General features: G+C 46.3%; 1 protein-coding gene across 1 annotated transcript in view; it reads right to left on the reverse strand.

Annotated features, from left to right (window-relative positions):
• Nucleotides 1-233: 233 nt before the first annotated feature.
• f5 (coagulation factor V) overlaps nucleotides 234-27,056 on the reverse strand; it is a 48,732-nt gene continuing 21,909 nt past the window's right edge. The window contains exons 11-25 of the mRNA XM_038269715.1: nucleotides 21,977-22,124; nucleotides 15,109-15,321; nucleotides 12,346-15,019; nucleotides 12,071-12,239; nucleotides 8,648-8,884; nucleotides 8,267-8,477; nucleotides 7,965-8,144; nucleotides 7,765-7,881; nucleotides 6,660-6,731; nucleotides 6,487-6,572; nucleotides 4,181-4,336; nucleotides 3,950-4,094; nucleotides 2,162-2,313; nucleotides 709-891; nucleotides 234-605 (exon numbers count right to left, since the gene is read on the reverse strand). Of these exons, the coding sequence (XP_038125643.1) occupies nucleotides 459-605; nucleotides 709-891; nucleotides 2,162-2,313; nucleotides 3,950-4,094; nucleotides 4,181-4,336; nucleotides 6,487-6,572; nucleotides 6,660-6,731; nucleotides 7,765-7,881; nucleotides 7,965-8,144; nucleotides 8,267-8,477; nucleotides 8,648-8,884; nucleotides 12,071-12,239; nucleotides 12,346-15,019; nucleotides 15,109-15,321; nucleotides 21,977-22,124 (4,890 nt within the window). The 3' untranslated portion in view covers nucleotides 234-458. The remainder of the gene's footprint in view (nucleotides 606-708; nucleotides 892-2,161; nucleotides 2,314-3,949; nucleotides 4,095-4,180; nucleotides 4,337-6,486; nucleotides 6,573-6,659; nucleotides 6,732-7,764; nucleotides 7,882-7,964; nucleotides 8,145-8,266; nucleotides 8,478-8,647; nucleotides 8,885-12,070; nucleotides 12,240-12,345; nucleotides 15,020-15,108; nucleotides 15,322-21,976; nucleotides 22,125-27,056) is intronic.

Consider the following 27,056-nt stretch of genomic DNA (forward strand, 5'->3'; position numbering starts at 1 on the left):
GAGCATTCCTCACTGCATCGACCTGCAGACACCACTATAAAGCCTCTATAAAACCTGGAACTAAACGCTATTTCTGACATTTTGAATTGAAAAAGCTTCCTGGATGGAAGAGAAACATCTTCAAACTTGAAAACAAAGTCCAGTGGATTGTTTTTTTTAACTTTTTTGGAATGACTCTGACCTGAATGACTGAGAATCTTCACCAGCACAACAGACGTTTGTAGAGATATAGCTCAACTAAAGACTCAGAACTTTAATTACAAGAAACGAGGTACTTTGAACATCTTAAGACATCCAAACAAATTACGATAAAGTTTGTGGTCGTAACAAGACAGAATGATAACCTTAATGGTGTGTTAACGTTGCAGGACTCTGAATATCTTTACCTCCATTCTAAAAAGTTTTATTGCATTAAGATTAATATTTCTGGGAAGTAGTTCATTAAAAACCTTTAAGAATCACTCAAAGTCGCAGCCTAGAATCTCAACTCTCATGGTGATGGAGTTCCACCATCTTTTAGGGACAATTCGAATGAATCGAGAGAAGATGGGAGGATAGATGTAGTTCTTCACGTGATCAGCGTTGTTTGTGTTTCCATCAAACACCTACATTTATGAGAGGGAGAAAGAGTTTCATTAGAACTATTTTAACAAACAAAAGGCTCCAGCAAAGTGCTCCTTGATAAGAAGACTTTCTGCGTTAGCTTACCTTTACAGTTAGATCACGAATATCTGTGTAGTAGGTCCAGTGTATCCCGTTGTCGCTGTACTGCAGAGCATACTTCATGACGTACATCTCCTTTCCTATCGACTTGGCTCCCTGAGTTACGATGCCTGTGATCTTCTTCACGTTGGGCAGTTCCACTTGGAGCCACTGGTTCATGTCACTTTGCTTCATAAAAACAGCAGAGACACTATAAAATGTCTTACGTATTTTCCAAGGTTTTACCACTTACATTTCTGGCTACTTTGGTGCCATAAACAATTGTGAAACCATTGCCGTGCTGTACAGAGTTGCAAAGAACAGCTTCAAGGGACATGAGAGGCCTCCTGTTGTGCTCGCCATAAAGGCTTGATTCCCACCTTCCTGTGGAACTGGCCCAGAATGCATTGGAAAGAACTCCTGTATGTCTTTCCTCAGACTGTTTACTTGCAGGCTACTTCCAGAACCAGATTACTAAGAAACAGACTGTCTGCAGCATTCCCCAGCCTGGGGAACTGCCAGGCCTAACAGACTGGGTGCGGTGCAGCAACACGGTACATGACGATTCGATTCATCTCTATTCATCTCTCACACAGTCGTTACAAACACAAATCTTGTTAATTCCAACTGCAGGTTATTAATTGAAAAAGGTTTGACTTGGGATTGTTAGGATAATTATCATTGATGATGTGTGAGTTTATTACACCTTAATATTAGCTGCCTGTTGCATGTCAAAACTGACGATTTCCCCAGTAGTCTATCTGATTAGGCCAGTTCCTCTGTCTGGATATAAACAGTTGATGATCTTCATTCTGATTGTGGCAAAGATTTGGGAATTGAATGAGAGCGGCGTCCTTCAGCTAAGAACAAAGTGGAATATTTTTATAAGGCTGGAGCCATGGATGTCTCCTCATCTGCAAACGTGTGTGATGTAACGATGTGATAATGTGGCATAGTTAGAGAAGTATAAAATGCTTCTCTAACTGTTAATCGGGGCCACTTGCCGAGAAGTGAGCCCGTTTGGTAAGCAGCTGCCTTCTGTAACTCTGAGCAACTTTTCTGATCTGATTATTATTATAATTTCTATCAAACATCATCAGTACATTATGAAGTGTACATGTGTACCGAGTGATCTCTTTTCAGTAAGCGAACCTGAGAGAGAGAAAGCTTCAAGGTGTAAACACAGAGCCTGCCTTTAACAGGATTAAATGTATTTTTGCAATATGTATTCTTACATATTGAATGTCAGTCATTGTAAATTTATTCTATGACTATTCAGTCCTGATTTTATTGAATGCCATTTTAACCTCTGTTTCAAACACAGAGCCCAGTCCCATTCTGTGCAGGACTTTTGGAGATTAAAAAGAAAATAAACAGTAATGTTTGTTGTTGTAAGTTGACAAACACTGATTGAAAAAGCTCAAAGTGAACACTTTCGTGAGGCACTGGTGATTCCTACCTTAGCTCTCCATGCATTAACGGCACCCTGTTTGTTGAGGCGAGCAAGAGAGGCTTTCCAGTCTCCGTTGAACCAGCTGGATGCCTCGGAGCTGGCTGTGATGCGTCTATCTTCTATTAATCCACTCTCCAACCCCAAAGGAACTGAGCAACCTGGGGACAGGGCATTAGAAATGGACATTCAAAACACAATCCTCAGACGCCTTACTCCAAAGTCTAGGACGATGCATCAACGCATATCATCAGAATGGACTCCCTTCTTGGTAAAGATGGCTTTACCTCCAGGGTTAGGCCCTGGTGGTAAGTAAAGGAGGTGCAATTCTGAATTCAGAATTGATTTGAAATGTTCTCCAGCAATCTGGAATCAGTCTACCATGTCTCTGAGATATTGCTGTATCTGCAGACCTTCATCTAGAACTGCAACTCATGTTGTATTGTAAATAGTAAATGGAGGCAAATGGATTTATGTCACTTCTCTTATCACATTGACTAATTATTCAAGTGCAAACACCAGAATAGTGGAGAAGTTGAGGTATATCACCTTTTCCAGAGCCATTAGTATAACAATATGCAAACATGTGACCAATGTGGTAGGAATGAAAGGAACTTTGCAAGGTGTCCTACTCTAGTCTTACTCCACATGCTAGTGGTTGGGATATAACACACAGTAAGAGGCTGTGTATACTCTCGCAGCATGTGTCGCAATTAGCTTGTCGCAGGTATGACGCAGTTATTTTTGATTTATGCCCAATTTTGCCCTGTTCCTGGTCTGCAGTAGTAATTTGGTGGGGTGATCATGTAAGGCTATGGGGAGTAAAGACTGATGCATGAGGCGCTTTCCTTCAGAAAACTCTAAATATCACAAAATTCCAAAGAGATTCTTGCTGGTTCCTTTTGAAAGGTCCATCAAACATTGCAGTTTTTTGTGTTGAACCACAGCGGCCACAGCATTATGGACTCCTTCAAGGGAATCAACAATGTCTAATGAACATCAGAACTGGAGCACCAAGTGATGAAAGGAGGGATGGATGGATAACCCTAACCCTGCCTGGCTAACCTGGAGCACACATGGTGCCACAATGCCTTCCGATTGGAAGATGGTATGTTGGAAGAGATGATTTAGGCAATGATCTGTAGGGAAACATTGGGTTCACCCATCTTACCTTTGATGGACACAGCTTCCACTAGCAGAATAATGCACCAACTCAAAAAGCTAAAAGGATCGAGAAGCGTTTGAGGAGCTAAGTGTGGATCAATTTCCCCAGATCTTCATCCAATAAATCATCTGTAGGACAGACTTGATCTAAGGAGGACCCACCCAGATAGGTCAAGGATCTACTTATAGATCTACTGGTGGCAGATACTACTGTTACTACTATTTTGGCGACTTATGGTACTTTCACAAAAACACGGTGAGGATCAAAGGGGGGCAGCGTTACATCGGAAAAGCATCCCAGACAGAGCGCACCAAAGTGGGGAGAGGCAGCAGAGACTGGTCAGTGTCTGAACTTGAGGTAAGGCAGGATGACAAACAGTTCTTCATGGTAAATTAAAATGGCTTTTTTAAAGCCACCCCAAAAACCTTGTTAGGGCGTTCTTTATTTCATCCTTTGTCAACATTATTTTCTCTCAATTCCATTCTGACTGAAATAAGCGTTTGTCTCAGTGTGACTGCACCATAAGACAGTATTAGCTAGTTGCTGACTGTGTATAAATGTAGTGGATTACACCATAAATAAACTATTGTACCAATTATACAGGTCCGCGTTATTATTAAGCAAAATCTTACCATCAAGCTCACAACCATAGAACTCCATGCGTATTGTTGCTGCGTTGTCCCAGGTGATAGGGTGGAGCCTAATGTACCGTCCGACCAGAGGAGGAAAGAAGGTGTTCTTCTTTATCCCGTAGGCGTCATTGTTTCCTTGAAATGTCTAAATAAAAAAGGACAGATAAACGAGGTATGCATGAGGGATGATACAAGTGTTCAGTTTAGATGAGAGAGGTCAAAATCCCCTACCTTGCAGAAATCTCTGCTGTCGCCTTTGTAAAAGAACCATTTCTGGCCATCATTGCTGTATGAGATGGAGAAATTTGTGGCATACTGGGACTGAAAAAACTCCCTGGCTCCTTGCGTGGCGACCTGGCTGATCACCACTGGCCTGTCGAAGTCCACCTTTCAGTGGGAGGTCAACAGAGAACAGATTCACTACATGAAGGACATAACTTTTCTGATTAATACTCCAGTTTTCCTACTCCCATTCAGAAAGACAGGAATTCTCTCTAAAGTCTGAGCTTCCTGACACGAACCATCATTTTTCTATCCAATATAACTGCTTGCCTGCAGGACATTATAAATGTTTGTCTTCAAAAAGAACTTATTAGAAACCAGTGAAACATAAATCTGTTGTCTGACTCTGCTCATTCCTTGTTTAAATAAAGTGCATTTAGAAAACTATACAGTTTGTGTCTGGTGTTGCTAACACCAAATACTTTTTCTGCCGCTCTCTTGAAGGAAGCGGTCGCATTTTTCTGCTGCTTTGCTGTGTCTTGTCTTTTCTGAGCTCTCTTCATACCACCTAAATTCAAACAATGGATCTGATCAGCTGGTCTCTCAATACAATTGATCAAATTTTCTTAACTGGAAGAAAGGGAAAAGGGGACCCGTTCTGTCCTGCTGGGACATATTTGGTGGGATACGCCATGGACTCCAGGAGGGGCTTGGAGGATGGTGTGTTTTACAGTGTAAAGATGTATGAATTTTCTGATTTGATACTCGGATTTCTCCTGTTTGTATTTGGAGGATACCTGAAGGCAACCTGACTCCGCCAGATGGATTTGCTCCGCATATCCATCTGGAAACCTTCCGTTGAAGTAATTTTGGGAAGGGGCGAAAATACTGGTTAGCTGATTGGCCTATGTTGGTGATAGACGAGCCAAATAAACCAATCAGATCAACGAAGCATATGACGTACTAACAGAGCGACGACGAAAACACAACCACAAGCCAGGCTACTCTTGCTGAAACCAGTCGGGAGAAGAGCAAAAACATCTTTTCCTCTGAGAAAAGCCTCCAGAGCAGTGTTTTGCTCTTCTTTCAGTGAAGAAATACTCTGTAATTCCGATAAAACTTGCTCGATAGCCACGCTAACGCTAGTTTCATCGGCTGAAGCCGCCATGTTCTTTAGACTGAACTGTCGCGTTTCTCGTTGCGTCACACCTCAACCCGCCTCAAAGCCAATGCTGATTGGACGTTCATTTGGTGAACGGCTCCAAATTTTCTCTAACGGAGAGTCTCCAGACTGATCTGCGAGTGAAACCTTGAAAGCTCGCGAGATCAGGATGGTCTCACGAGGCTAACCTGAAGGTAACTACAATTACAGAGGATGTTGGTGACAATTTGGCCGTTGATTAGACTGCGCACAGAGCTTGACGCGCTCACCAAGGCTGTGAACGAGCAGGGCCGTGAGCTGAGCTGTATGCTGGGTGCGACTGAACGCAGGCTGGCTGCGATGGTTGAACTCAAAGGTCAGTTGGGATAATATCTTGGATGTGCACGCTCGCTTCAAGGTGGAAAAGCCCAACAAATTTGGAATATTGTATTTGCCACGTGGAGTCAGGAAGAAAAGACTCGAAGGCTGATAGGAAAATTCCTGTGTAGACTGCTCTCAAAACAAAAAGTGTTAGTTTGGATTCAGTCTCCCCCTTATGAAATCTCCCTGGATGTTATGGCGGAAGGGCTTGGAACTGCAGGCTCCCCCAAGCTACCCCACCCGGGAACATCTGTGGATGCACCCAGAATGGTAGCGGCGGTTGATAAACTTCCATCTTATCAAGGACAATGGCCATTCATCATACATACACAACTGATGCTCAAAATGGCAGATTGACTAGCATGTGGCTCCAGCCTCCAATGTTTTCCTGCTGCTGAAATGCTTGTCTCGTGTTAAATGTGCTTTTTTTGTGCAGAGGTGATTTTTTGACAACTCAAACTATCCTGTCAAAGATAAAAATTGAAATATGCTTTTAATCCCTCTCCATCCCTAATGTGGCTCCTATCTTTCCACAGAGATAAAGGCAGCGCTATAGGGAACTGCCTCACGGTGGGGCCCTCGGAAGCCATAAAGAGGCCTCAGTCCCAAACACACACACAAACAATGCAAGTTTTAGTTGACAATAAAGAGATTGAGTGATAACACTGTTTAGCACAAAAATAAAAAGCTGGACAGCATTTATTCCTAACTCCAAGCTCTGACTTCTGAGAAGAATCACACACAGCATAAGTATAAAAAAATACTGTGTAGAAAAAAAGGAACAAGATCCTACCTGAATCCAGTTGCCCTTCTTCTCTGTGCTCCATGCATTGTACTTCCCTTGGTTATTAAGTCTGGCAAGATGGGGTTCCCAGGGTCCTTGAAAGGTGGACAGATGTTTGCATTCATATCCATGTTGGAAATAAGTGTAATTTAACTCGCTTGTCATTTGCACAGGTGTAGTACCTCTTGTGTTGCTTGCTGAGATCCGGTCATCCTTCACGCTGCCCGACTCAAGACCCAGAGGATGGCAACAGTCTTTAATAAATAGATACAAAAATGTCATTGTTAAATCCCGGAGCATCAGATAAACCAGTTTTATGCAGATTTATTCAACCCAGAAATAAAGAGAGAAGCAGACATTACATTAAACCCATGACTGTCATGATTCTGCACTTTTTGTTCTTTCTTATTGAGTTTTCATTTACACTTTAATTCATGTCATTTTTTTTCAGGTCATTGGTTTCATTTTTGTTGTATTTGAGTTCTTATGTATTTCTTGTTTACTCTCTGCTGCCCCCTTGTGCCAGTCTCCTTCCCCCTAGCTCCCTTCTAGGTCCTTCTATCCACACCTGCCCCCAATCAATTAATTACTCCATTCTTTTTTCTGTTTGGCACTTATACTCCTCTTCTGCAGTTGCACAGTGCTGGATTCTCTTCATTCCCACCTTAATCCACGTGTCCCCCTTTTTTCTCGTCCTTTTTATTTTTTTGAGATTAGTTTTTTTTATATTTATGCTTCTGTTGCCACTACTTATTAAATCAGCAAGAAACTACCTCAGCTTCCATCTCTGCAATTGTGTCCTCTAAAAATCTCCAGAAAACTTGAAACTGATAGTATAGATCCCACTTTACCACTGAGTCACCCACACAGCCCACCAGGAGCATAAAAAAACTGATCCTTGACTTCTTTTTGTGGCTGAGAAGGAGGAAATGTAACCTCCAAAACTAAATTTTGACCATTTCGTTCAATATGGCAAATGACCCTTTTCATGATTTCATGTTTCTACGATCAGACGTCGTTTCAGGGGGGAAAAAATGAGACAGCTTCATTCATTTTGTTACAATATAGTGTTGACTTGAATACTGAGCATTGAAATGAAAAATAAATCTTAATAATCCTGTAAAAAAATTTTCTGGGACATTCTGGTCAAAAAGTTTATTTAGTTTAGCAATGTTTTTTCTCTTCAGAGGGACGACAATTGTGTCAGTCGTTTCGTCCAACAAATAAACTGCTTTTCTGAGTTTCCAGGCTCATGATAAAACGTGTTTGAGTTTTCACGGTATTCACCGTTATCTAGAACCAGAAAGAGCGTCTGCATGCCCTCCTTCTGGTATAAGCTGACTTCCGTCTCCAGCTGCCACAAACCAGGTTTGGATGGATACATCTCCAGAGTGTCAAAGCTCCCTGCAGAGACAGCAGTGAGGATGTTAGACATTATATCAGATGGTGGGGGGGGGAGAACCAGGCTGCTGTCTGTGTTTTCTCACCGGGCAGCAGGGGGAACACAGCCTGTCTGGAGGTCCTGCTCTTCACATGTGTAAACGTCTGCCCGTGGAAGTAAACGCTGTGGACATCTTTAGGGGAACCCATGTTGATGAGGTGCCATTTTACAAGCTGGTTGGTGTACATCCTCAGGCCCTTTAGACTATATATTATGCCATTGATAGCTGCGTAAAAAAATAGACAGTAAGATGACTTCCTGTACTTCTTAATTAAAGCACTAATGTATTTAAATTGACATTTTCTTTCAAAATAAACTAAATTAAGAGCAAAGGTTGAAAAGTGTTACAGTGGAACTTGAGTTTCTCCTTGCTGTAGTATTCTCTTCTTAGTTTCTTCCGCAGCATTACTTCACGGTTCCTTTCGTAGTACCAGCTCTGAGACTCATCGAAGGTCATGAAAAGCAGCACAAACTCCCGGGTGTTTAGGGGCGTTTTGTTTAGAGTGCCTTTTCGACACACCAGCAAAGGACCAATGAGGCCAGAGTGGATATCCCTCTCCTGAAAGAAAGGATCTGATTATATTGGATTCAATGATGGATCGTAAAGCATTTGATCTGTATAGACTTGAGACAAGTAAAAGAATGACGTGGCCCCACCTCTGACATGCATTACTACACATTTTTGAATAAATGGAAACATAAATACCTGTTTTGTCTTTAAGTACTTACAGGATTAACACCGGAGTAGTACGCCCAGGTCCGACAGTCAGACTCGTTAGCTGCCGGCTCAACCATATCGCTGGTTTTCCATATGTATGTGTAGGTTGCATTGGGCTGCACCTCGTTGTCATATTTATACCAGTGCTTGGAGCCGTCCTCATAGGACAGACCCTCAAACTGCTTCGTATAAGAAACCCCATTAGGGTGCAAAGAGTAAGGCCGGTCTGCCTTATTTTTAAACACTACCTACAAGACAATAGCAACAGGATTTTTACAGTTTTCTCAATAATTTCAACGGTCACAGACTAACACATGTTATAAGTTTTCTGCCACGTATGGGAGAATTATCCTGCCATAATGCAAGAGCACATCATTTCAATTTGAGAAATTTCAATCTTCTTGCACTCAAAACTTATAATGCTCACACTCAAAACATGCGCTCTCTCAAATATTTTCTCTTCTCTCTGAAATCTTTGTTTCTTCTCTCAGATTTGATGCTTCTTGCACAGATATTTTCTCCTCTTGCTTGCCTCCTTCTCTTCGCGCACAAACCGCGCTCTGCTCGAGTCTCAGATACGCTCGCAAACCCGTAGGCTCTGCTTGCGGATTTTTTTGCTCTCTCTGGGATTGCAGTTGGATCGTCGCCTAGCAACCTTTCCAGCCAATAGAACGACAGCCTCGGAAAGGGTGCGCTTGTTTAACTCTACTGAGTGTACCTGTGCTAATACGCCACTTATAAGAGCCTATAGTTTTTGTCATAGACATAATATAAGAGTAGACCCAGAAATGACTGTCGCAGCGCAGAAAATACGGGATTACGGGAGCCATCTTGGGGAGGTCGACCCGCTACCCTAACCTGCTGGTTTAAGCAGAACAGAAGAAGGATACTTTAGCACTGTGCACCATAGTTTGGTTTGTATCGAGGGACTGTTGACACCAGGGCTCGAGGGATAACTAGTTCTGCTTAAAGTTTATTCCTGTTTAAAGGGAGTTTTTCCTCTCCACTGTCGCTACAAGCTTGCTTAGTGTGAAGGATTGCTGAAGAGTCAATGAGTCGATGCAATCAGCTGGTTTTCCTTAGATAGAAAACTTTGAATCAATCTGACTGGATGATCTGGTGAACTGGAAAGTGACCTGAGATGACATGATGTGAATTGGAGCTATAGAAATAAACTGAATAGAATAACTTTGAGAAGGCATCTGAATTTTGTAAGACAATACTTAATAAACAGCATATAGATATACACACACGCACAAATATATATATATATATATATATATATATATATATATATATATATATATATATATATATATATATATATATATATGGACTGGCGACCTGTCCAGGGTGGACCCTGCCCCCTGGACACAGTTACAGCACCCCTCGCCACCCCAGCAGGGATAAGTGGGACGGAAAATGGATGAATGGATGAAGAATAGATCATTAATAGAGATACATACATCTATATTTACGTCTATCTATATATACATATATGTATGTATGTGTATATATATTTGTGTATACCTGTATACACAAAACAGGTAAGGAAGCAGCAAAGCAAAATGATAGTCAGCATTGGAGGTTAAGACCAGTGTTCAGCCAATAACATCAAAAGCCATGCAGCAGTTTAGCTCCTCTGAGTAGATTGCTGAATTATATTACATTTTATTGCCTCTCTGTGGTGCTTCAGAGCTGCACAGGCCCATACAGAGGATAGTGAGTGTGTCATGATCTCTCGTAATGATTCCTCACAAAACACACCTGCTCAGCTCTGCCCTCTTCTCATTACCAGTCATTTGATCCACCTGCACCTATCAGTATATAACCAGCCAGATTATTTCTAGCCATTGGTGAGATTTATTCCAGCGTTCTGTTCCTGACTTCCTGCCTGTTTGCCTGACCTGTTCTTTCTTCCGATTATCTGAGCCAGCCTAACCCCTGTCTGATCTGTAAGTCTGCCTGTTACCAGACATGGATCTGTGCTCTGACTCTGCCTTGGATTTCCCTCTAGATTTTCTATGGACCTCGGATCACCAGGCTCTTACCCTGAAATTCATCTATGACCACGGGCTCTGGAAATTCCCCTTGGACCTCTTGCCAGTCATCATCTTCACAGTTCTGAGCCCCTGTCTGTTCCCTAACTAGCTAGAGCCCATCTCACCCCTTGCTCACACTGGCTCCGGTGCGGTTACCGAGCCGACGGAGACCGCAACTCCCGCACACCCCCTCTCACACCGCCCTTTTGACTACGGTGCGGTGCGGCTCTGCGGCTCCGGCAACAGGTCCGGAGATTTAACTCGCGAGAACAGAAGTTCACTTGAGTTCACGTAACTTCACGCGATAACACGGCCCAAATAAGGATATTTGCGAGAGCTTGTTGCGGAGGGCTCCGGCACGCCGCAAGGATAGCTTTCTTGCTGTATTTTCTGCAGCAACGGAGTGTCTCGGTAACCGCAGCCGGACAGCTCAGCAGCTGGTGAGAGAGGTTTACGTCTTTTTAATGACTTGGAATCACTGCGGCGCCGCACCCACCGCACCGCAACGGTAAGACCGGAGTCGGTGTGAGCCGGGGGTCAGGGTTCCTCTGGTTAGAGCCAGGATCGTTAACATGCCTATCACCCAGCTGGGTCCAGGGCTAACTGTTCTCACCAGACCAGGACTGTGAGAAGGTTAGGACTTCACTGCTATCTATCTGCACCGTACAGTTGATTCAGTCACTCACCTGCTGTCTCTGCTTTCAGAGGTTCCTGCCAGAGAAGCTGACGATAACCCTACGAGCTGCTGCAGTTTACCCTTTAATAAACTGTCTTAAAGCTTTACCTGTTTTTTCTGGCTGAATTCTGGGTCAATTTTCTCTGAGCCTAACAGAGGGGAGCTAAAGGGGTCCTTACAGTGCCCCCCTACAAAATAACAATTAACTGATTCAGAACCACATTGAGAATAAGGCAGGGAACATCTCATCTACACTATAAAGTAGTAGCCATTCAGAATTTCCCCATTTCTCTGATGGGCCCTTGGTTGGTCCCCTACAATTCCTTTTTAAACATCAGTATTTGTACTAAAATGTTCTTTCTGTCAATATTTGTGCACATTAAGATCTAAAGAGAAGTGTCATCTCCTGGTCAGACCCTGTAATTCAGTGAAAGGGTGGAGTTAGTGTAAAAAATATGCAAGAGGGGGGTCACTCCACTGGCTGGAAGTTGGAAGGGAGTTTGCTGGGAGCTGCAGGGAAATGTGCTGCCATTCGGCTGCCGTTTGACTGGAAAGGGCCATTTTCAATGACTGCTGCTGTATAAACTTTCTGAACTGCTGCTACAAACAACCAGCACTTCAATATTAACATCAAAGCTACCTTACTTTTGGGTAACTCTGTCAAGCATCCTTTTTTTAATACAAACATTTGATCCTTCAGAGAGCAGCTATCTCACCATAATGCTTTGTCCAACCTCTGCCTTGATAATGGGCCCAAGGATGCCCAGATGTTCATTCATCTCCCCGCGGCGGTCTAGCGTGGTGAAGCTACTATCCAGGTAACCTCGGAAAACCACCTTGGTGAATTTGGTCTCTCGTTTGTTTTCTCCGGACTTTTCTTTCCTCCTTTAAGAGAAAAAGTTCACTTTAAGATTTTTCAAACTGCATCTTTCATTGATTTTAATCCCCCCTTTTCACAAAATCTTTAACTCCATTCTTTTTTGCAGTTTACCTTTGTCCGTAGCCAGCATAGTCCCATTTGACCTCCTCTGCAGCAATGAAATATGTCCTAACCTCAGGACCTGATAATTTTGAGTAATATTTAGTAGTTTCATCCAAGTTTAGATTCGTGAAGTCCTCTTGACTACTGTAGGGGTCTTTATACATCACATACTCGTACTCGTTTTCTGTTACATCTTGTTCATCAATCTCAAGATGATCTGGTTCATCTCCAGGAACATAGAGCTGATAGTCACTGAAATCAGGTCGCGGCACACCAATAACCACAGGCGTGTTAATCAATAGCTCCTCATTTGTAACAGGCTGTGGTACATTGGGCCGTGCCCCTCTGGGGCTCAGCCCTGGATGAAATCCTCGGGGGGAAAAAGGTAAACCACTTCTGGCCTGAGGTTTGTATTCCTTCCTCCTCCTTGTTTTCATGCCTTCGCCTTTATTGGGTATTTTTCTTAGATTCAGTTTTTTGTATTTTACGGGCGGTGGGGTCGTTCGAGGCTCCTTATTATCAAAGTATTTTTTCGTGGAAGCCTCTATTACTTGGCGGGACAATGATTGGTTTTTTCCAACAGCTGTTGCATTTCTATTATTTGTCGTTGTGTTATGGTCATCCATACTTGTCAAATTCTGTGGTATAGTGATGTTAGACAGACTTTTGTTTAGGTTGGCATTAGAGAGACTGCCGGTTGGGTCGGCATTAGAGGGACTGGTGGTTGGGTCAGCATTAGAGGGACTGACGGTTGGGTCGGCATTAGAGGGACTGACGGTTGGGTCTGCATTAGAGGGACTGACGGTTGGGTTGGCATTAGAGGGACTGACGGTCGGGTCAGCATTAGAGGGACTGACGGTTGGGTCGGCATTAGAGGGACTGACGGTTGGGTCGGCATTAGAGGGACTGACGGTTGGGTCAGCATTAGAGGGACTGAAGGTTGGGTCGGCATTAGAGGGACTGACGGTTGGGTCGGCATTAGAGGGACTGACGGTTGGGTCGGCATTAGAGGGACGGCTGGTTGGGTTGGCATTAGAGGGACTGACGGTTGGGTCGGCATTAGAGGGACTGACAGTTGGGTCGGCATTAGATGGACTGATGGTTGGGTCGGCATTACAGGGATGGTCGGTTGGGTCGGCATTAGAGGGACTGACGGTTGGGTTTGCATTAGAGGGACTGGTGGCTGGTTTGGCATTACAGGGATGGCAGGTTGGGTCGGTATTAGAGGGACTGGTGGTTGGGTCAGCATTAGAGGGACTGACGGTTGGGTCGGCATTAGAGGGACTGACGGTTGGGTCGGCGTTAGAGGGACTGGTGGTTGGTTTGGCATTACAGGGATGGCCGGTTAGGTTGGCTTTAGAGGGACTGACGGTTGGGTCTGCATTAGAGGGACTGACGGTTGGGTCAGCATTATAGGGACTGACGGTTGGGTCAGCATTAGAGGGACTGACGGTTGGGTCTGCATTAGAGGGACTGACGGTTGGGTCAGCATTAGAGGGACTGACGGTTGGGTCTGCATTAGAGGGACTGACGGTTGGGTCAGCATTATAGGGACTGACGGTTGGGTCAGCATTAGAGGGACTGACGGTTGGGTCTGCATTAGAGGGACTGACGGTTGGGTCAGCATTAGAGGGACTGACGGTTGGTTCGGCATTAGAGGGACTGACGGTTGGGTTGGCATTAGAGGGATGGCTGGTGGGGTCAATGCTGGTATCAGACACAGGTCCACTGTAGAAGAACACATCACCCCGGAGGAGTTGTTCCTCAGACTCTTCAGGCAGGAATATGTCCAAAGACGTGTTGCTATTGGCAGCATAATTTGATTCTGTTGTTTTACCCTTTGAAGTTAAATTTCCTGACAGTATTTTCGTAAGTTCACTATTGTCTTTTGTTTGTACAGTTTTATTGGTAGCCTCTAGTACCATTGTGGATTGATTGTCTGCAGGTTGTGTTACCACTGTTAGAATTTTTGGGTCCTTGAGAACTGCTGAACCTGAAGCATTAAGAACTGTTGAGTTCATTATGCCAGTATCCTTAGCAGAGTTATTATTGGGATTGGGTCGAACTACAGGGAAAGTGTTGTTTGTTGATGCTGTGCTTTTGTTGCTCTGTAAAACACCTTGGTGAAATGAAACAGTTGAGCTGTAGTCAGTGAATGATTGAGTAAAATTTTGCTTGGCATGTGTTGTATTCGTACTGATGCTGCTGTTCTGCAAGTAGGGTTCTGCAATATTTTGATCATCTACCTCTTTTGGTTTGGTATGATTTATTGCGTTCTGATTTGAAAATGATTCAGTTTCATTATTTTTTGCCTTCAGATCTGTAATAGTATGCTCGTTCACAGGAGGAACATCAACTGCATCATAGTCCAAAAAGCTTAAATCTAATATCTCCACATCTGAGTTACCGGACTGGTTCCTCAGCGAGCGCAGGCCCAACTCCTCTGCAAACATTTCTGTCATGGGATCTATCTCCAGTGGTTTCACAGGTTGAGGTTTAGATTTTTCCTCCTTTTTAATTTCATCATAACTGGGAAGCTTCCATCCATTAAATGCACCACCGAAGTCTGCATCTTTGTCTGGAAAATCATATTCAAGATCCCGATAGCATTCAACATCTTGAAACTTCACACCCATTCCTTTTGTTTTTTCTTGCTCATTCAATGATGCCAAAAGCCAGACACCTGATATGAGACATAAATACATACAATGTTCTGAAAAGATTTTTTTTGTTTTTACAAATCAATGTCAAAGTGCATTTTTTGTGACTCACCTATGTTGTCCATTGTAATTTTGATGGTCTCACCAGTCATTGGATAGAGGCTGAGAAAGTCCTCTGTCCTTTGATTCAGCTCGAAAGGATGGCCATAGAAAGTGGCCGTCTGAATGCTGTCCTGTGCTCCAATGCTAGACACATGCCAGGTTGCCACCTCACCATTGCAAAAGCCCAAAACAGGGCCACTCTTAAAGGCATAACCATTTATTGCTTTAGGTGGAGAAAAGATGGAAATTAGTTTTCTGAAAAGCAGCTGCAGGCAGCACACAAATCTATCTACTGAACTTTACCCAAATGGCCATTTCTACAGTAGCAGCCATTCAAAATGGCCCTTCCCAGTCAGACGCCTGCCAAATGGCTGCCCATTTCCCTCCAACACCCAGCAAAATCCCCTCCAACGTCCAGCCACTGCAGTGACCCCCTCTTGCATATTTTTTTACTCTGACTCCACCCTTTCACTGGATTACAGGGTCTGACCAGGAGATGGCGCTTCTCTTTAGATCTTAATGTCCACAAATCATGACAGAAAGAATATTTTAGTACAAAGATTGAAGTTTAAAAAGGAATTGAAGGGGACCAGCCAAAGACCAACCAAGGACCAGCCGAGGGCCAACCAAGGACCAGCCAAGGGCCAACCAAGGACCAGCCAAAGGCCAGCCAAGGACCAGCCAAGGGCCAACCAAGGACCAGCCAAGGACCCGCCAAAGACCAGCCAAGGACCAGCCAAGGACCAGCCAAAGGCCAGCAAAGGACAAGCCAAAGACCAGCCAAGGACCAGCCAGGGACCAGCCAAGGACCAGCCAAGGACCAGTCAAGGACCAGCCAAGGACCAGTCAAGGACTAACCAAGGACCACCCAAGGACCAGCCATGGATCAGCCAAAGACCAGCCAAGGGCCAGCCAAAGGCCAGCAAAGGACAAGCCAAAGATCAGCCAAGGACCAGTCAAGGACTAACCAAGGACCACCCGAGGACCAGCCATGGATCAGCCAAAGACCAGCCAAGGACCAGTGAAGGACTAACCAAGGACCACCCAAGGACCAGCCATGGATCAGCCAAAGACCAGCCAAGGGCCAGCCAAAGGCCAGCAAAGGACAAGCCAAAGATCAGCCAAGGACCAGTCAAGGACTAACCAAGGACCACCCAAGGACCAGCCATGGATCAGCCAAAGACCAGCCAAAGACCAGCCAAGGACCAGCCAAGGATGAGCCAAAGACCAGCCAAAGACCAGCCAAGGACCAGTGAAGGACTAACCAAGGACCACCTAAGGACCAGCCATGGATCAGCCAAGGACCAGCCAAAGACCAGCCAAGGACCAGCCAAGGATGAGCCAAAGACCAGCCAAAGACCAGCCAAGGACCAGTCAAGGACCAGCCAAGGACCAACCAAAGACTAACCAAGGACCAGCCAAGGACCAGCCAAGAACCAGTCAAGGACCAGCCAAAGACTAACCAAGGACCAGCCAAGAACCAGTCAAGGACCAGCGAAGGACCAGCCAAGGACCAGCCAAAGACCAGCCAAAGACCAGCCAAGGACCAGCCAAGAACCAGTTAAGGACCAGCCAAGGACCAGCCAAGAACCAGTTAAGGACCAGCCAAGGACCAACCAAGGACCAGCCAAGGACCCGCCAAAGACCAGCCAAGGACCAGCAAAGGACCAGCCAAAGGCCAGCAAAGGACAAGCCAAAGACCAGCCAAGGACCAGCCAGGGACCAGCCAAGGACAAGCCAAGGACCAGTCAAGGACCAGCCAAGGACCAGTCAAGGACTAACCAAGGACCACCCAAGGACCAGCCATGGATCAGCCAAAGACCAGCCAAGGGCCAGCCAAAGGCCAGCAAAGGACAAGCCAAAGACCAGCCAAGGACCAGTCAAGGACTAACCAAGGACCACCCAAGGACCAGCCATGGATCAGCCAAAGACCAGCCAAAGACCAGCCAAGGACCAGTGAAGGACTAACCAAGGACCACCCAAGGACCAGCCATGGATCAGCCAAAGACCAGCCAAAGACCAGCCAAGGACCAGCCAAAGACCAGTCAAGGACCAGCCAAAGACTAGTCAAGGACTAGCCAAGGACCACCCAAGGACCAGCCATGGATCAGCCAAAGACCAGCCAAAGACCAGCCAAGGACCAGCCAAGGATGAGCCAAAGACCAGCCAAAGACCAGTCAAGGACTAACCAAGGACCACCCAAGGACCAGCCATGGATCAGCCAAAGACCAGCCAAAGACCAGCCAAGGACCAGTGAAGGACTAACCAAGGACCACCCAAGGACCAGCCATGGATCAGCCAAAGACCAGCCAAGGACCAGTGAAGGACTAACCAAGGACCACCCAAGGACCAGCCATGGATCAGCCAAGGACCAGCCAAAGACCAGCCAAGGACCAGCCAAGGATGAGCCAAAGACCAGCCAAAGACCAGCCAAGGACCAGTCAAGGACCAGCCAAGGACCAACCAAAGACTAACCAAGGACCAGCGAAGGACCCGCCAAAGACCAGCCAAGGACCAGCCAAGGACCAGCCAAAGGCCAGCAAAGGACAAGCCAAAGACCAGCCAAGGACCAGCCAGGGACCAGCCAAGGACCAGCCAAGGACCAGTCAAGGACCAGCCAAGGACCAGTCAAGGACTAACCAAGGACCACCCAAGGACCAGCCATGGATCAGCCAAAGACCAGCCAAGGGCCAGCCAAAGGCCAGCAAAGGACAAGCCAAAGATCAGCCAAGGACCAGTCAAGGACTAACCAAGGACCACCCGAGGACCAGCCATGGATCAGCCAAAGACCAGCCAAGGACCAGTGAAGGACTAACCAAGGACCACCCAAGGACCAGCCATGGATCAGCCAAAGACCAGCCAAGGGCCAGCCAAAGGCCAGCAAAGGACAAGCCAAAGATCAGCCAAGGACCAGTCAAGGACTAACCAAGGACCACCCAAGGACCAGCCATGGATCAGCCAAAGACCAGCCAAAGACCAGCCAAGGACCAGCCAAGGATGAGCCAAAGACCAGCCAAAGACCAGCCAAGGACCAGTGAAGGACTAACCAAGGACCACCTAAGGACCAGCCATGGATCAGCCAAGGACCAGCCAAAGACCAGCCAAGGACCAGCCAAGGATGAGCCAAAGACCAGCCAAAGACCAGCCAAGGACCAGTCAAGGACCAGCCAAGGACCAACCAAAGACTAACCAAGGACCAGCCAAGGACCAGCCAAGAACCAGTCAAGGACCAGCCAAAGACTAACCAAGGACCAGCCAAGGACCAGCCAAGAACCAGTCAAGGACCAGCGAAGGACCAGCCAAGGACCAGCCAAAGACCAGCCAAAGACCAGCCAAGGACCAGCCAAGAACCAGTTAAGGACCAGCCAAGGACCAGCCAAGAACCAGTTAAGGACCAGCCAAGGACCAACCAAGGACCAGCCAAGGACCCGCCAAAGACCAGCAAAGGACCAGCAAAGGACCAGCCAAAGGCCAGCAAAGGACAAGCCAAAGACCAGCCAAGGACCAGCCAGGGACCAGCCAAGGACAAGCCAAGGACCAGTCAAGGACCAGCCAAGGACCAGTCAAGGACTAACCAAGGACCACCCAAGGACCAGCCATGGATCAGCCAAAGACCAGCCAAGGGCCAGCCAAAGGCCAGCAAAGGACAAGCCAAAGACCAGCCAAGGACCAGTCAAGGACTAACCAAGGACCACCCAAGGACCAGCCATGGATCAGCCAAAGACCAGCCAAAGACCAGCCAAGGACCAGTGAAGGACTAACCAAGGACCACCCAAGGACCAGCCATGGATCAGCCAAAGACCAGCCAAAGACCAGCCAAGGACCAGCCAAAGACCAGTCAAGGACCAGCCAAAGACTAGTCAAGGACTAGCCAAGGACCACCCAAGGACCAGCCATGGATCAGCCAAAGACCAGCCAAAGACCAGCCAAGGACCAGCCAAGGATGAGCCAAAGACCAGCCAAAGACCAGTCAAGGACTAACCAAGGACCACCCAAGGACCAGCCATGGATCAGCCAAAGACCAGCCAAAGACCAGCCAAGGACCAGTGAAGGACTAACCAAGGACCACCCAAGGACCAGCCATGGATCAGCCAAAGACCAGCCAAGGACCAGTGAAGGACTAACCAAGGACCACCCAAGGACCAGCCATGGATCAGCCAAGGACCAGCCAAAGACCAGCCAAGGACCAGCCAAGGATGAGCCAAAGACCAGCCAAAGACCAGCCAAGGACCAGTCAAGGACCAGCCAAGGACCAACCAAAGACTAACCAAGGACCAGCCAAGGACCCGCCAAAGACCAGCCAAGGACCAGCCAAGGACCAGCCAAAGGCCAGCAAAGGACAAGCCAAAGACCAGCCAAGGACCAGCCAGGGACCAGCCAAGGACCAGCCAAGGACCAGTCAAGGACCAGCCAAGGACCAGTCAAGGACTAACCAAGGACCACCCAAGGACCAGCCATGGATCAGCCAAAGACCAGCCAAGGGCCAGCCAAAGGCCAGCAAAGGACAAGCCAAAGATCAGCCAAGGACCAGTCAAGGACTAACCAAGGACCACCCGAGGACCAGCCATGGATCAGCCAAAGACCAGCCAAGGACCAGTGAAGGACTAACCAAGGACCACCCAAGGACCAGCCATGGATCAGCCAAAGACCAGCCAAGGGCCAGCCAAAGGCCAGCAAAGGACAAGCCAAAGATCAGCCAAGGACCAGTCAAGGACTAACCAAGGACCACCCAAGGACCAGCCATGGATCAGCCAAAGACCAGCCAAAGACCAGCCAAGGACCAGCCAAGGATGAGCCAAAGACCAGCCAAAGACCAGCCAAGGACCAGTGAAGGACTAACCAAGGACCACCTAAGGACCAGCCATGGATCAGCCAAGGACCAGCCAAAGACCAGCCAAGGACCAGCCAAGGATGAGCCAAAGACCAGCCAAAGACCAGCCAAGGACCAGTCAAGGACCAGCCAAGGACCAACCAAAGACTAACCAAGGACCAGCCAAGGACCAGCCAAGAACCAGTCAAGGACCAGCCAAAGACTAACCAAGGACCAGCCAAGGACCAGCCAAGAACCAGTCAAGGACCAGCGAAGGACCAGCCAAGGACCAGCCAAAGACCAGCCAAAGACCAGCCAAGGACCAGCCAAGAACCAGTTAAGGACCAGCCAAGGACCAGCCAAGAACCAGTTAAGGACCAGCCAAGGACCAACCAAGGACCAGCCAAGGACCCGCCAAAGACCAGCCAAGGACCAGCAAAGGACCAGCCAAAGGCCAGCAAAGGACAAGCCAAAGACCAGCCAAGGACCAGCCAGGGACCAGCCAAGGACAAGCCAAGGACCAGTCAAGGACCAGCCAAGGACCAGTCAAGGACTAACCAAGGACCACCCAAGGACCAGCCATGGATCAGCCAAAGACCAGCCAAGGGCCAGCCAAAGGCCAGCAAAGGACAAGCCAAAGACCAGCCAAGGACCAGTCAAGGACTAACCAAGGACCACCCAAGGACCAGCCATGGATCAGCCAAAGACCAGCCAAAGACCAGCCAAGGACCAGTGAAGGACTAACCAAGGACCACCCAAGGACCAGCCATGGATCAGCCAAAGACCAGCCAAAGACCAGCCAAGGACCAGCCAAAGACCAGTCAAGGACCAGCCAAAGACTAGTCAAGGACTAGCCAAGGACCACCCAAGGACCAGCCATGGATCAGCCAAAGACCAGCCAAAGACCAGCCAAGGACCAGCCAAGGATGAGCCAAAGACCAGCCAAAGACCAGTCAAGGACTAACCAAGGACCACCCAAGGACCAGCCATGGATCAGCCAAAGACCAGCCAAAGACCAGCCAAGGACCAGTGAAGGACTAACCAAGGACCACCCAAGGACCAGCCATGGATCAGCCAAAGACCAGCCAAGGACCAGTGAAGGACTAACCAAGGACCACCCAAGGACCAGCCATGGATCAGCCAAGGACCAGCCAAAGACCAGCCAAGGACCAGCCAAGGATGAGCCAAAGACCAGCCAAAGACCAGCCAAGGACCAGTCAAGGACCAGCCAAGGACCAACCAAAGACTAACCAAGGACCAGCCAAGGACCAGCCAAGAACCAGTCAAGGACCAGCCAAAGACTAACCAAGGACCAGCCAAGGACCAGCCAAGAACCAGTCAAGGACCAGCGAAGGACCAGCCAAGGACCAGCCAAGAACCAGTTAAGGACCAGCCAAGGACCAGCCAAGAACCAGTTAAGGACCAGCCAAGGACCAGCCATGGATCAGCCAAAGACCAGCCAAGGGCCAGCCAAGGATAAAGCCAAGGACCAGCCAAGAACCAGTTAAGGACCAGCCAAGGACCAGCCAAAGACCTGTCAAGAACCAGTTAAGGACCAGCCAAGGACCAGCCAAGAACCAGTCAAGGACCAGCCAAGGACCAGCCAAGGACCAGCCAAGAACCAGTTAAGGACCAGCCAAGGACCAGCCAAAGACCAGTCAAGAACCAGTTAAGGACCAGCCAAAGACCAGCCAAGGACCAGTTAAGGACCAGCCAAAGACCAGTCAAGAACCAGTTAAGGACCAGCCAAGGGCCAGTCAAGAACCAGTTAAGGACCAGCCAAGGGCCAGCAAAGGGCCCATCAAGGAAAGTGGGGAAATTTTGAATGGCTACTACTGTGCCTGCCTAAAACTGAGTTATGTCTTAAAATATATTCTCTCCGGCTCAAAATGCTCTGCTGTAAATCATTGGGTTGGAAAATATATTTCTAATGAGTAAACAGAAGTATTTCTATGTACATGACATTCTTTGTTTGGAACTTTTGACTATCAGCTACTGATGCTGTAAAATGCAGAGGAGAATAACAGGATCTATGCTGTTAGCTTTGGTGTGTTAAGGGTAAACTCACTGTGCATAACGTTGGACTTGTAAAAGTCTGGGTCGGCTTTGTTGACTTTGGATCGATCGCAATAATGCCGAATGTTGTCTTCCAGATACCAGCTCTTGTTTTCATCAAACACGGAAAACACAGCGTGCTGTTCCTTGTCTGCTCTCAGCTGCAAAAACAAAAAGAAACCTTTTTTTGTCAGTTTCCAACCTTTGCATCTTCTTCAATATTAAAATGTTCATGTTATCAAACCTCATGTCATCTTGATATGAAGAACATGTCATGAGGTTATGCAAACTTTAAAGGCCATTCTTTTAAGGGGAACCATTATGCTTGCTTGAAACAACTTACAATAAGTCTTTGAGTTATACACAACATTTGCACACAGCCAGGGCCGTACGCAGGGGTCAGGGGTCACTCAGTTCTAGGAGTGATCAGCTGCATGCTCCCAGAAATTATTTTTTAAATTCCATTATTTAAATCTGTCCATTTTCAGAGTCTTAAGCAGCAAAAGAAACATCACTCAGATTTTGAAAAGGCTAATTAGTGCATTTCTCTGTTCCTCTTTCCCTGCCAGACATTCCTGGTATTAAAAAGTAGAAACTTGGTCTTTATATCATCTTTCTTTTTAAGCTTCTATCTAGGCGGTTAGAAATGTATCAAAAAAGAGATTCCAGTATAATTAAAAGGAGTTGCTTCAAGGACAAGAACATATTTCTGTTATAATCACAATACATCAAGTATCATGCAATAAAAATTTGACTTTTAAAAAAACATATAGTTCAGATGCAGTATCTTCCTTTTCTAGTTCCTGCTCTCCCTCTATCTCTCTCCTCACTGCTCCTCCTTACTCCTCCTCCTGCTGTTCGGCCCAAATAGGAGCTTGGTTTTACTCAGTCTTTTCCTCCCATTCCTGTTTTCCCTTTAGTGAAGAATATCAACACAGTCCAGTACTAAAATAATAGAAATTAAACCAATATAGCACTTCAGTTTTGTCATTTCAGCTCATTAACATGAAATAAACTTAGTTTTGAGGGTTGCAGAGGAGCCCAATTTCAAAGTGTGGAATAGTAAAAATAGCTATGAATAAGTTTAAGTATAAATATTAAATAAACAAGATAAAATATGCACATTTACGCAGTTGTATAAGATCATGAGCTTCTGAGCATCTGAGGCGCTTCGAAGCAGCAGCTGCTGGAGTTGGAAAAATTTAACTTTAGCTGCTGGATGCGCTGCATCAACCAATGAGAGAAGCTGATCTGGGAGCTGGCAGGGAGTCAGACGCAGCACTGCTGATGCAGAGCGCTATGATCACTCCTCTGAAACAGTTTATTAACGCCTAAATTAACTTCAAATGTAGAAACCTGCCGGCAGAATATGTTGGCTTTTATTATCCTGCAGCCTGCAGTTTGTAGCACAGACCTGAAAAACGCTAACATCTACTTCCAGCCGCCACCAACAGGAGGGGAAAACCCTGGAGAGGCGAGCGGGCCTGAGGCAGCTGCTGCTGGGGATTCCCAGTGACAGCGCAGCGCCGGTATGTGGGGGTCTGAGCGGCTCCCACAGAGAAATAATCTTTGAAGGCAGGATGGTAATCTGGATGAACTGACTGCACAGACCATGTTTTCAGGAGGACTTTCTCACTTCAACATAGATTCTAACTACTTTCTACCCGCTGATCACAGCTAATATAGCAAAGCTGCTCTCTGGCATCGAACACAGGAGCAGCAGAAGCATCTGGACTCACTTTACTGGACGGCTGACCTTAATGAGGACAAGCAGAAGAAATAAAGCAGCATAAGCTTTTTTGCTTCTGAAATCATGTGCAGTCTGAACGTAGCAGTAAGGTTTAGTTACCACGGAAAAATATTTATTATTTTGAAAATTAACCAGACGTTTTATTTTGTTTCTGTGTACGACTTCCGTGCAATCTGCTCTGTACAAACTTACTGAGCTTCAGCATCCAGTAGAAATATGAAACAGGTGTGAAATTAGGAAGCTGAGACAGAGGCATTTTTGGCAAGAAATAAGGTTCAAATGTATTTAACGTCCTCAGACGTAGATATAGAGCTCTCTGAATGCTGCATTTCAGTACATGCATTTATACAGTACAAAATCACACACACACTCCCCGCAGGAGAAAGAACACACCCCCTGCATAAATAACTTTATCACACTTGAACATTTGGATATTAGCAGGCAAAAAACACTTCAATTCATCAAGGACATAAATTTTAGCCAGATAATCAGTCAGAACAGGAGAAGAGGCTGTGTGAACTCATTCTTATCTCTCATGACCCTCACTGCTTTCTGTCATCCCCACTCTTAACCACATAACGTAACTCCAGCATACAGACTGGAACAAGACTTCTAAAATATCACCCCTATTTAGGAAGAGGAAAGACTCTCTCAAAATATTTTACCTCACAATTTTTCGCCAAGGAAAAATGTGCCTCCACACAGGTTCCACATCCAACACTGAGGCTGAACGCTAAAGGTTTCATTTTGAGTTCAAGACGTCGCTAACATCTCAGTTGCATAATGATTGTTGATTCAACTTGTGCAAACTGAATTGAGACCAGTACCGATGGGTACTTTGGTTTGATGTTCCCCTGCTGTATGAGTAGCTCTCTTTCCTCATGATAATTCTTGTTTTTGTCACAGTCATCCAAAACTTTAACTGCTCTCCTCCTACATTTGTAGCTTCATGATGGACCCACTAACGCCATCTGTAGCATGTATGTGGCAGTAACTATAGCGACAGTGCATGTTGACAATGAAGTATGCTACTTTTTTTATTAGAGTGTCTCGCTAATCTTAGCACTTCAAACATTAAACACCTCACAGTCTGTGAGAGACCTAGATTATTGTCCTACAGTCAGTTTCACTGTAATATGATTTAAGTTTATATATCACAATCAAGGCAAAATACGAACAAAAAAATACAGAGGGCATGACCTCGGTTGCCTTAATGGTAGTTTCACGTTCACATTCAGATTGTACAGAAGTAAAGTGGACAGTCTGGAATAACGTTCTGGAAACGGTGGAAATGGTCGTGCATGAGTACAGCCCTACCCTCACTACTCATCCGGCGCAACTCTCCAGTCTCCAACGTTGACGCCGTCCACTTCCTGGGCACGATTATTGCTCAGGAGCTCAAGCGGGAGCTGAACGTCACTTCATCTACCAAGAAGGCACACCAGAGGATGTACTTCCAGCCGCAGCTGAAGAAGTTCAACCAGCCTCAGCCAGCCAACGATGGCGACCTACTACTCCACCAACACTGAGTCCATCTCTTCTCCTCTATCACCATCTGGTAGCTGCTGCCAAGGCCAGAGTCAGGAGAAAGATGCAGCATATTACATCTACTGCAGAGAGTGTGACTGGCTGCCCTGTTCAGGAACTGTACACCTCTAGGACCCAGAGGTAAGCCAGTCAGGTTGCTGCTGACCACTCCAACCAAACACAAACTTTTCTAAATTCTCCAATCTGGCAATCTCGTCTGTGTGTGTGTCGCAGTTAACGCAGATATGCCCCCACTTCCACTCTGGTGCAGTTCCCAAAAATTGTAGGTGACCTCAGACAGTGTCGCAGACGGGAGGCCTCTGATTGGTCGATTCTACCTCCGTTCTACACTGTGCGTATTCCCTGTTTGGTACCTAATGGCAGAAACTCTGGCTGTACCTCCGTCCACAGCGCCTGGCATATCTCGGACACCATCCCAGACACTGTGCAGGACGCTAGTTTGTAGCTCTGTGCCAAGGTCTGTTGGTTTGCACCCAAAGCCAAAACACGCAGCGCCGGAGAACCCTCGCGGGGGAACTGTGTGTCGTCCAGTGCTAGATGAGGGGTTGTAGACGGCGAACAAGGTCATCAAACTGACACACGGACACCCATAATCCTAGCTAGTTCCTGATTGGCCCTTTGCCGTTGTGGCGTAGAATAGCATAGCGCAGACCACGCTTCAATATTGGGCATAAATAAAAAATATCTGCATCATACCTGCGACAAGGTAACTGCAACACACTGCTGCGGGAGGATAACCAGCCCGTCATTGACACTTTTCCATTTGGAGAAAAGTAAAAAACCAAACAGTTTTTTATTCTGACACAAAAATACAGTCCGACATCTTTTACCGCGAGTCAAACGCAGAAGCTGAAGTTTCGAAGCATCATTCACATCCAGGAATGCAGCCGGTGGTTCTCAATGGTAAATAACCTACCTTACACCGGGCTACACTGAAAGCAGTTTCTGCAGTCTTAGAGGAAAAGTCCGCTCATATTCAGAATTCAAACTTCTGAAAGTTCTTTAAATCTGAAATGATTCCATCCTGTTCAATAAATGATCAGTGTTTTTAATTCAGAGTAATTTTCATGTGAATGTGCTTTACTGGAGGCATCCATGTTTTTCAAAGAACACTACTGCCACCTACTGGTTAGTCACGTCACGGTGCGGTATCGGCAGTTGATCAAGTCCCAGTGCTGTATCTGGTGTTTGTCACAACGCGCTATTATCCAAGTCATCTTGAAAACATTCTTCTTCCAAATGTTGGCTACATATTACGGGTTTTTTCTCTGGCCAGAAGTTCGATGGCAAATCCTCCCTCTTCAAGTTGACGATCCAACGACCAACCCGTCCGTAAATGGAGTTCTTTCTGTCAAATTGTCAGACCGTAGTAGCCACGTCTGCTCAGCCATGTCTTTGTCCAAATACGTCGTCTCCTTTTCTTTTTAGAGCTTTCAGCACAAAATTGCACAAATATCCAAGGTAGCGCGTTTCACTCTAGTGAGCTTCATGTTCCTCTTCTACTGGTTTGGCTTCCAGATAGACGAGTCCAAGTAGCGCCATCTCACTGCGGAGCTGAGTCCCACCCGGGTTGTAGACGTAGAGCGTGAGCAGGTAGATCGCATCAGAGCATCGGGTCGCACAGCGTGAGAACAAACATGGTGAGCTGAGAACCTTTAAACCCTGTGGTTTCATTATACAATTTGAGCTGTAGCTGTGTGCAAGATAGAAAATATGGTACAGTGCATCCCCGGCTTTAGCTGCACTCACTCTTATTAAGTCACCTGTGTCACACACAGTCATTTCCAGTGTGATT

The sequence above is a fragment of the Cyprinodon tularosa genome, unplaced genomic scaffold (genome assembly GCF_016077235.1).
Source record: "Cyprinodon tularosa strain WSP-4 unplaced genomic scaffold, ASM1607723v1 ctg737, whole genome shotgun sequence".
Taxonomy (NCBI): Eukaryota; Metazoa; Chordata; class Actinopteri; order Cyprinodontiformes; family Cyprinodontidae; genus Cyprinodon; species Cyprinodon tularosa.